Below are 10812 nucleotides of genomic sequence, written 5' to 3' on the forward strand. Positions count from 1 at the left end.
GTATCTTTGGCTATGTGTATTTTCACCAAAAAGAAAAAGAGGTTGAGAAGTTAGAGGGATGATATGTTGTGGAGTTGTTAACCAATGTTATAAAACAACATGTGCACTTCTGTTTCATGAGAAACTATTTGTTCTGTAAGCCTTCACCTGAAGTACAATAAAAAAAAAATTGTTCAAAGACACACCCCCAAAAATAGTACAATAAAAAATAATAATAATTTTAAAAAAGATCAACAGCCCAAGTCTGATTCCTATGAGGCGGAGGTCAGACATGCCTCCTCTCTCCACCATCTTTCCCAGTTCTGACACCATCTGTCCTTCCCACAGCACTCTGTACTTCTCTGCTGGGTTTGATAATTCATTGCAATGGCCACACAGAACTCACAGACAATACTCATGATTACGGGGTTTATTAGAGAAGTAACAGTTACAGTTCAGGCTCAGGAACACTCAGGGTACAGTTCTTCCATCAGGACATTCTCTTCCCAGCTGTGTTCGCAAGCATGCCTCTCCCTGGCCCTCTGTCTCTGCCCAAAGACACTCAGCTTTCTCACTCTGTGGGCTGGGAAGCCCACTGCTCGGTCTCCCCTGCCACTGCTTCTTACTGTCTTCAGGGTTACAGAGCTTGCTTGCTCTCTCTCTCTCTCGGTCTGGTTCCAGGAGCTTCTCAGCGCAGGGATCCCAGGTCCAAAGGACACGCTCTCTGCCCCACCGCTGGCATGGCTCACCTCAAACCCAGACGGATGGCAAAACTGACCAATCCCTTCGGTGGGCCACCACTACCCTATTAACATAGCCCCACCCAATCACTTGGGTGGGAGTTACAAGACCATGGATAGAATGGCCAAAAAATGTGATCCATTGCACCACAGTTTCCTTTCCCCAAAAGTATGGCGTTTTCTCTTCTGGTGCACCAGAACTGGAAAGGACCATGGGGACATTTGGGCTCCTCTGTGAGGCCTCTAGATGTGCTGGACTCTAAGAGCTCCTCATAGGTTTCTGGGAACCTAAGGGTGTCACAGTTCTCTGCCCTGGGCCACAGTTCTGTAACTCTCAGCTGGACACCATGTACCTTGAGAGCCCTGAGGCTTTCATTGGCCCTTTTTTGTGTCTCAGGTCAACTCACACCGAGAATGTTGAGTTAATATTAACACTGCTTGTTCCACAGACAAAGCTGAGGACGCTGGGAAAAATAAGGAGACTTTGAGGCCAAAGAAGTAGGAGATGCTCCTCTATTTCATTCTTAACATTTTAGAGGTGGAGAAACAGCCTAGAGGGGATGATACAAGTGTTGGAGCCCCTGCCCAGAGCCTACCTCTCCCCTCCACACCTGGCCTAGATGGAGGTGGGAGGAGTTGATACCAAAATAGGGTACAAGGGCCATATTGTGGGGGGCTTTGTGGTCCATATTAGGGAATTGGACTTTATCCTGAAGAAAAGAGGAGAGGGGGACTTGGTCGGATTTGGGTTAGAAAGATGACTCTGACCCAGATAAAGGAATGAATGAGGTGGGGGTGCAAGGAGCAAGACTGAGGCAAGAAAGCCAGGTGGGTAATCCAAGTAATAGAGGAAGGAGCCTATGCCAGGGCCGTGACTGTGAGGAAGGATGTGAGCTGAAAGATCTGAGATTTAAGAGGTTGAATTGGCATGGCTTGGGGACTGAGTGAGTACACTTTGTGGGTGAGGGAGAGGAAGGTGACAGGACAGACTTCCAGGTTTATGGTGAGGTCATTTGCTCACCGAGGGAGCAGGAGAAAGACTGATGGTTTTTGGGCATGGCAGTTGAGATGTCAACCGGGCAGCCCTGGAGTGCTGAGGAGAGCTCTAGGCTGGCCAGAATGGGGTGTGTGTCATGGTGCACAGGAGGCAAGTGGGTGTCCGGGGGGTTCTCTGAGGAGGAGCAGGTCGGCAAGTGCAGGCCCCTCTTGCCTCTGTTCTCTGCTTTGCTCTGAACTCCTGAAGTTCTGGAAGGCTCTCACCTGCTCTACTACCCTCAGGGCCTTCATCTGTGCTGCTCCCTCTGCCTGACTGCTCCCCACACACACACTCACACTCAGCCTTCTGACCCCTACTCATCTCTCAGCTCTCAGCTTAAAGGTCAATTCTTCCTCCAGGAAGTAACTGCTGACCTTCTACACTAGGGTCTTCCTCTGCCTGTTATGTTGCTGTGAGCTGCTGTGTAGTCGGCCCCTGACTCATGGCAACCCATACACCATGGAACTGAATGCTGCCTGGTCCTGCACCATCCCCATGATAGGTTTCCCATTGGACCACTGTGATCCACAGAATTTTCACTGACTGATTTGTGAGATTAGATCACCAGACCTTTTTTCCTATTCTATCTTAGCCTGGAAGCTCATTGAAACCTGTTCAGCATCAGAGCAACGTATAAGCCTCCACTGACAGGTGGGTGGTGGCTGTGCATGTGGTACACTGGCCAGGAATCGAACCCTGGTCTCCCACATGAAAGGCAAGAATTCTACCACTGAACCACCACTGTCCTGCCCCTGCCCATTTTATACCCCCTTAACTCCTGCTCCCTTTTCTCCATATTCTCACCACAAATAATTATTTGTTAATGTCTGCCCTCTCCGCTAGAGTGTAGGTTCTCTTTGAGGACGGGGCTGGGTCTGCACTGGTCCCTGGAATCTCAGTGTCTAATACAAAGGCCAGCATGTGCTAAATATATAACCACAAATAAATGACTACAGAGAGCCTGGATTGGGCCTTGAGCAACTTCAACATTTAAACATTGGGTGGAAGAAAGGATTGCAGAAGTGTCACCTGAGAGGTAGGAGGAAGGCCAGGAGAATATAGGGCCACAAAAACCAAGGCAGAGGATGTTCAAGAAGCAGCATGCTTGTGGTCAGCAGTGCTGATTGCTGCTGAGAAGCTGGGATGTGGATGGAAACAGGACTCTCGGTTAGTAGTTATTGTATCATTGGTCACTTTGGTGAGAACAATTTCTAATGATTGATGGTGGTGGAAGCTAGACTGGAGAAGGTTTAAGTGAAAAAAGTGACTAAAGGAGTACAGACGACTTTCAAGAAGCTTGGCTTTTCCTGGTGAAAGAACATCATACAGATAGGGCAAGAGGACGGAACATGAGTCTGATCAAGCCTCTGGATTCAGTTACCAATTTCCTGACAGAAGCATGCTGACCTCCCCTGTGAGTATGCAATCAGCAAAACCCAGAGTGCAGGAAACCCTGATCAGATGGCCCAGGTTTGTCAACAGATAAGTTTTAGAAGATAGAGAACTTGAGGATTTTAACAGACTTTTAAAAGACACATCACATTTTTTAAATTAGTACATCTAAACATTGGTGTCTAGGGATGCACACTTGGGTGATAAAATTATAAAATTACAGCAGTGATTACTATAAAAGCCAAGACAGTGATTACTTTTGGAGGATATGAGGGGCTGTGATTGAATTAGGGCACATGAGGGCTTTTCAGTGGTGGGCACAGTTCTATTTCTCGATCCAGGTGGTGGTTACAAGGGTGTTCACCTTATAATAATTCGTCAGACTCTAGAAAAAGCAGTTTGGCTATGAAGAGAAAAATATGGAGAGAGCTGTAAAACTGAAGGAGGTGTGTGTGTGTCTATCTGTCTTGTCTAACGATGGCAGAAACAGGTGGGAGCCATTGTGATGGCCATTCTTATTCTTCTCCCCTCTTTGCTCCATGGTTCACAAGCCCTTCAACTTCTTCTGTGGACTCCATTTTACAATTGGGAACACTGAGGCTTGGCGGTATCTGATGTGCCCCAAGTCACACTGCTCGTCAAGGGCAGGAGCTGCACCTACCCAGGCCTCATGCTTTCTGGCCGCAGCGAAGGAGTGAGCAGGGCCAGCTGGCTCACCCAAGGCTGCCTTCTCCCCCACAGGAATCACTGAGATTCTCATGAATAGACCGCGAGCCCGAAATGCCCTCGGGTACGTCTTTGTCAGCGAGGTGAGAGAGGGCAGGCACCAGGGTTGAAGGAGGGGGTTGCTAGGCTGGCAGGTATGTGACGGGGTCTCCCCTCCAGCTGCTGGAAGCTCTGGCCCGGCTGCGGGAGGACCGACAGGTGCGTGTCCTGCTCTTCAGAAGTGGCGTGAAGGGTGTGTTCTGTGCAGGTGGGTTCCCTCCACTACCCCACTCTCAGGTTCTGCAGAGCTGGCACCTCCTGCAGGGCCCGGGGGAGTCCCTTTAGGGGTCACACAGCTAGTAAAAGCTAGTAAAAGGCAGAACGGAATGTGAACTTGGCCTGCCTGATCCCCAGATCCTTGTAGTTCTTTCTACTATACCATGATCTGTTCTGACCCTTCATTCAACACTGAGGAAACTTAGTCCAAAGATGCCCACAAGGTCAGTGCTCAAGATGGGACTCTGTACCCCTCTGCCCACCCTCAGGATCTCAGTCCCTGTCGCCAAAGCACTCCACTGTCCCTGTGTCATTTGGATCTCACAACAGGGCAAGGACCATGAACTTCTGTTTCAAAGGTGGGAAATACCTCACCCCAGGTCCATGACATGAAGCAAGTCCATGAGAGCTGAGCTGAGAACCCAGGCAGCCTGACTCCCGCGTGGATGGTTAGGGTAGAAACAAGGATCTCTAGAGAGGCAGGAAGAGGCTGTGGGGGGATGGGAGGAGTGTGATTCTCAGGGGCTTATAAGGGGATAAGCTGTCAGGATTAGGGTGTCCAGCTCGGGGTCTGCTCCAACAGCACAAGTGAGCACACCAGCGGCCTGACCCAGCTGCCCTGGCTGAGGGCCTCACCCACCCTGGCCTCTAACTTTGGCTCCATCTCTGCCTAACCCTCCTCCATCAAGGCCACTTCATGCCCCTTGTAAGACCCATTCCTTGCTATCCCAGCTAAGTACAGGGAAGGAGGGGGGCTGCAGGAGGCCAGGGTCTGCCCCTGACTTGCTCTGGAATCCTAGGCTAGTCTCTGTTCCTCTCTGGGCCTGTTTCTGCCTCTGTCACTGAAGGGGCTGGAACAAATCAAAGACTTCCAAGTGCTCTCCCAGTTCTGACCTCCTACAGTCTAGGATTTGGAGAGTCTACACTAACCCCCTGCTCCTGCCTCAACCCCTACCATCTGGCCTTCAACAACCCCACCATGGTCACTACTCTCCCCAAGGTCCTGGCCCCCACTCCATGCTACTACGTCACAGTTCTTGTCATGCTTGACCTCTCAGCCTCCTCTCCTCAGACCCCACTGACCTCTCCCTTTTTGATCTTTCTCCCTGGCTTCCTTCACCTCTTTTTCCTGGTGATTCTCCTTCCTCTCTGGCTGCTCCTCCTCAGGTCTGTTTTGCTGGATCCTTTAACAGCCTGGGATTTGACAGCTGGTCATTTTCTCAAGGACTGTCACAGTCCCCTCACCCTCTGCAGGTGCAGACCTGAAGGAGCGGGAGCAGATGAGTGAGGCGGAGGTGGGGGTCTTTGTCCAGCGGCTCCGAGGCCTGATGAATGACATTGGTGAGGGTTACTGGGGTGGGGTGGGGGAGGGTGTTCCTGCCGATCCCAGCCCCACCCTACCCCCATCCTCCACTTTAAAGAGAGAACTTTCGTGTTGTGAATTCTCTGGGGTTACAGATGACTCTCCCAGGGAGGATGGGCAAAAGGAATTCTACAAGGGGGAGGGTGACAAGAGGGTGCAGAGGCCATTTCTCTCAGAGGCCAAGTGCTGTCTCCTCAGCCTTTGTGCGGCTGCTAGGTCTGACTCACCTGCCCTCAGGCCTCAAGGCCAGCTATTCCAGAGGAACCAAGGTTCACCAAGGTTCACCAAATACACTTTCAGACTTTGACAAAGGCTGTTCCCTTTGCCTGGAACATGCCTTCTTGGCCACCTGCAAGGTCTCCAGTGGCACCTCCTCCAGGAAGTCTTCCCTGACCCACTCTCCAAGTTTCCTTTTATCACAGCACTGATTGCTCTGGGTCATCATTGCCTATTTACAGATCTGCCTGGCCTATTATGTTGATCCCCAGGGTTGCAGGGGCCATGTCTGATTCAGTTCTATGTTCTCAGTACCCAGCACAGGGCCTGCACACAGAACAAGGGAGAAAACAGAAAAGCAGGTGCCAAGGACGCCATTAGGAGAGTGGACTTGAGCAGGGATCATTCTAGCCCATCTCCCAACTCTTGTTCCCCAGCTGATCCCCCACTTTCTCTGATAGGAATACCAACTCCTAATAACCTGGTAGAGGTACCAGGTGAGGTTCCCAAACCTGAAACCAGTGAGTCCTGTCCCAACCAGCATCCCTCTCCCCGGCCTTAAGTCCCTGACCTGGTTCTGCCAGGGTCTGGCAGGCTGAGTCCCTCTTTGTCTCCACAGCAGCCTTCCCTTCGCCCACCATTGCAGCTATGGATGGGTTTGCCTTGGGCGGGGGCCTGGAGCTTGCCCTGGCCTGCGACCTCCGAGTAGCAGGTACTACACAGGGTATGAGGTGGGATGGGGAGAGGGTGAAATAGGGTAATTCTGGAGGCTCTGCAAAGTCAGCCACTGTTCTTCCAACCAAGAGCAAAACGGGAGGCAGGGTAAGGACACAGAGGGAGCTCAGGCAGAAGCTGGTTCCCTCCTGACCCACCCACTGATTGTTACCTGTCACCTCTCAGAACCGGCTTCCCTCATCTCTGGGATGATTCTACCAATCTTAGAGTACCTGCTGACAGATGGCCAAAAGAGCAGAGAGGGAAGGCCAAGGAGGAGAAAGATCAGTTGTTCAGCCTTCCAGTTGTGTCCAAGGCCAGCTTTATCTATCATATCTTAAGCAACAGTGAGCCATTGGGTACAGTTTGTTACCAGCCTAGCTAATCACAAACATTCCTGCGCAGTATCATTGCCCTCGGGTTCATTAGTACTAGCCAAGGTTTGCATCAGGGCTTCAAGCTGGTTCTTGCCAGTGCAGTCATGGCCGACGATGCAAAACTGGAGCAGACCTGAATTTTTAAAATGTAGGGAAACCAGAATAATAACCGGAATGGGAAAAATTACCAGTTGAAGCCATGCTAGAAATGGAATCTCCCTCTTAGAAAGCAAGGGCAGCATGCACACGGCAAAGCAACCAAATCTCTTGACCAGCAGAGTCAGAAACAGCGGTGCCCCGCTCAAAGACGGTGGCCTACCATTTTGAATGTCTCTCTCCACAGTCCTGCCAATAATCCAATCTCTCGCATCAGGCTCCTAAAAAGACTTACTACACCTCTTCTGAGTCTCCCATACCAGGGCTTCGACGCATAATTTTTCTCATTCTGGTTATTGTTCCAGTTCACCCAAATTTTAAAAATTCGAGTCTGTTCCAATTTTGCTTCATGGGCCATGACTGAATCGGTTCAAACCGGTTCAAAGCCCTGGCCTGCATTATTTGTACAGTGCAATGGCCTTTGTTTGAAGAGTGGAGGGAGGAGGTGGAGAGGATAATCACATTTTAATGTGACTGACTTGGTGGTAAGGAGCACCCTTCCCAGAGGCAGTTAAAGTCTAAGTCCCTTCATGGTGCCACTCTCTTCCCCCGAGTGCCTTCTCCTGCCACCACAGGAAGGACATTTAAAAATATGCAATTCCAGGCATGGAGGTAGCTTCTATCTACACAATGCATGTCAAAGAGAAGGAATTAACCCTGTGGCCAGGCCGCAAATTACCCAGTCAGGTCACAGCCCCAACTGTGCTTCTCACCTGCCTGTGCTTCAGGCAACTAACCTGCAGGGTGTCGGTGAGGACTAAGGGAGATAGTGAGTGAAACCCCTTGTCAGCGGTAGTAATGGCTCTTCCCTTCTGCTCACATTGCATGGTTCAGATGGTCTGTGCTGAAGGAATCCAGAAAAGGAAAAAGGCCTGTGGGGCAGGACTGTTAAGGAGGCCTTCTCTGAGAAAGTAGAACTTGGAAGGACAGCGTGTACTGGAACACAGTCAGGGAAATTTCAGGCTGTGGCGAACAGCTAGGAGGGAGTAACCATGGTGGGAGCAAGCATCACTGACACTCTAGGCCAGACCAGAGCCAAGGGTGCACGTGACAGAAAATCCATTAAGCCACAGGTAGTTATAGGTACCTTCCAGGAACGCCTTCCTTGTTCCAACCACCATTATCTCCTTTGAAGCTTAGCAGCTAGCAGCCCTATGAAGCAAGCAGAGGAGAGGTTCATCTTCTTTCCACCTATGAGGCTCTGAAAAGTTAAGACTACCTAGTTAAGACTGCCTTACACACACCTCTGCCAGTAGGGGGAGATGGGGTGAGAGCCTGGGCCTCCTGAATCCCAGGCTAGGACTCTTCCCAAAGGCAGAGCCAGCTGCCAGACCAGGAGGAAAGTGGCTGGAGGGGCGGGGAGACCAGAGGTGGGTGTCTCCTCTCCCCTAGGGATTGCCCGGGAGGATGGGGTGGGCGCTTTACTCTGCTCTGTTTAAACAGCTTCTTCGGCTGTTATGGGGCTGATCGAGACCACCCGAGGGCTCCTACCAGGAGCAGGTAATCTCACCCATAGCACGGTCCCTTTCTCCTCTACCTGCCCTACTCTATCCAGCGTACTGTGTTCTGGACCCCACCCTCCCATCCTAACTCAGAATCTGCTCCTCTGAAAGTCTTGGCTGACTCCCAGGCTGGGCTTTCTCTGAGCTCCTGCTCCTCGTGCTGATTCCCGACCCCTGCTGCCCAATCCTGGCAGGAGGGACTCAGCGGCTGCCCCGCTGCCTGGGGGTGGCACTGGCAAAGGAGCTTATCTTCACTGGCCGACGACTGAACGGGGTACAGGCGCAGGCGCTGGGGCTGGTGAACCACACTGTGGCCCAAAATGAGGAGGGTGATGCGGCCTACCACCAGGCACGAGCACTGGCCCAGGAGATCCTGCCCCAGGTACGGTGGCAGCTCAGCTCGGGAGGGAGGCAGGGCCTGTGTCATGGGTGGGAGGCACATGCAGGATAGCTGATAGTGAGTTTGGGTTAAAAGAAAGCATTGTTTGTCTTCTTTTTTTGGTTTCATCATAGATAAATGGAGAGTCTGAAGCCATTACCTGGGGCAATTTTACTACTATCAGATTTATACTACACTTGTTCAGAAACGCTGAACTAATACAGTGAACTAATGCAGCTTCCACAGAGGGGACCGATCTAGCTAGACTTGGGGACTATGCGGGATTTGTCTTTTTGCATAAATTGAATAACTGGATCTTTGAGCCTGATCTAAAGATGATTCAAATTTCAGATTTTCAAATATACTGAATTCATGTATTATTCCAATACAACTACTGGTATTTCAGTTCTTGAAAGTAGATTTGTATACCAAAACACCAGCATACCCAAAACTAGTACTACAATCATTAATCCCGCAGCTGGGACCTTCTGATGCAACCTAAAAACCAAACCTTTAACGTTCAGCTGTGTTAGTGGGTGGTCAGGTTGAAGAGGGTTCCAAATGGGATGAGTGTAAAGGATGACATGGTAAAAGGTCACCATCTAGTGGACACACCACCGAAACCAGGGCGTCAAATGGTCTCCAAGCCTACTCAGCCCAGAAAGTTTTATGAATACAGTCGGCTCTCCATATTGTATCCATGGGTTCCGCATGTGTGGACTGAAAATACTGGAAAGAAAAAGACCCAAAAAGCAAAACGTGAATTTGCTGTGCGCCAAGCACTACGCTGAATTCACGTGAATGAAGTGATGTGTAGGCATACCCTACTGTAGCCTCCCACCATTTCACGGATCCTCAGTCTCTCTCCAGCACTCGTTGTTTGAGCACTGTTTGCCTCACATCTCGTTCATTCACTACTTGTGCATGCTCTTTCTGGGAAAAAATGGCTCCTAAAAAGCAATTAAGTGGTCACAGCAATCCCTCAAAGGCTAAGTGTGAGGGGTTGAGAAGAGCGAGAGAAGGAGTTTAAGGCTAGTAAGGGATGGCTGGCTAGCTATGTAAAGCGCTGCAGCCTCAAGAACTGAAAGATCATGGGAGAATCGGCATCAGCTGATGTGAGGCAGCATCCATGTTCCTAGAAGAGCTCAAGAAACTCATACAAGAGAAAGGCTAACTTCCACAGCAAGTCTTCTATTGTGATGAAACAACTATTTACATAGCATCTATATTGTATTAGGTATTACAAGCAATCTAGAGATGCAGCGCTGGAAGTGCTGACTCTGCTATGTCAAGAAATTTGGAAGACCGCTGTCTGGCCGACCAACTGGAAGAGATTCATATTTATGACGATTCCCAAGAAAGGTGATCCAACTGAATGCATACATTATTGAACAATACCATTAATATCACCCACAAGTAAAATTTTGCTGAAGATCATTCAAAAGCAGCTGCAGCAGCATATCAACAGGGAACTGCCAGAAATTCAAGGCTGGATTCAGAAGAGGACATAGAACCAGGGATATCATTGCTGATGTCAGATGGATCCTGGCTGAAAGCAGAGAATATCAGGAAGATGTTTATCTGTTTTATTGACTGTGGAAAGGCATTCGACTGTGTGGATCATAAAAAATTATGGATAACATTTCAAAGAATGGGAATTCCAGAACATTTAATTGTGCTCATAAGGAACCTGTACATAGATCAGGAGGCAGTTGTTCGAACAGAACAAGGGGATACTACATGGTTTAAAGTCAGGAAAGGTGTGCGTCCGGGTTGTATCCTTTCACCATGCCTACTCAATCTGTATACTGAGCAAATAATCCAAGAAGCTGGACTACATAAAGAAGAATGGGGTATCAAGATTGGAGGAAGACTCATTAACAACCTGGGATATGCAGATGACACAACCTTGCTTGCTGAAAGTGAAGAGGACTTGAAGCACTTACTGATGAAGATCAAAGACCACAGCCTTCAGTA

At 49.7% G+C, this 10812-nt stretch overlaps 1 protein-coding gene across 3 annotated transcripts in view; it reads left to right on the forward strand.

Moving 5' to 3' along the window:
- Positions 1–10812, forward strand: part of ECHDC2 (enoyl-CoA hydratase domain containing 2) — a 35038-nt gene that overhangs the window by 17835 nt on the left and 6391 nt on the right. For 2 of the 3 annotated variants that reach the window (XM_023726990.1, XM_023726991.1), the window contains exons 2-6: positions 3889–3956; positions 4033–4120; positions 5383–5469; positions 8398–8454; positions 8651–8838. In XM_023726990.1, coding sequence (XP_023582758.1) covers positions 3906–3956; positions 4033–4120; positions 5383–5469; positions 8398–8454; positions 8651–8838 — 471 coding nt within the window. In that variant the 5' untranslated portion in view covers positions 3889–3905. Of the gene's footprint in view, positions 1–3888; positions 3957–4032; positions 4121–5382; positions 5470–6326; positions 6420–8397; positions 8455–8650; positions 8839–10812 lie in introns of those variants that run through there. The other variant, XM_023726989.1, reaches the window with a different exon arrangement.

Source organism: Trichechus manatus, unplaced genomic scaffold, assembly GCF_000243295.1.
Source record: "Trichechus manatus latirostris isolate Lorelei unplaced genomic scaffold, TriManLat1.0 scaffold00015, whole genome shotgun sequence".
In the NCBI taxonomy this organism is placed as follows: domain Eukaryota; kingdom Metazoa; phylum Chordata; class Mammalia; order Sirenia; family Trichechidae; genus Trichechus; species Trichechus manatus.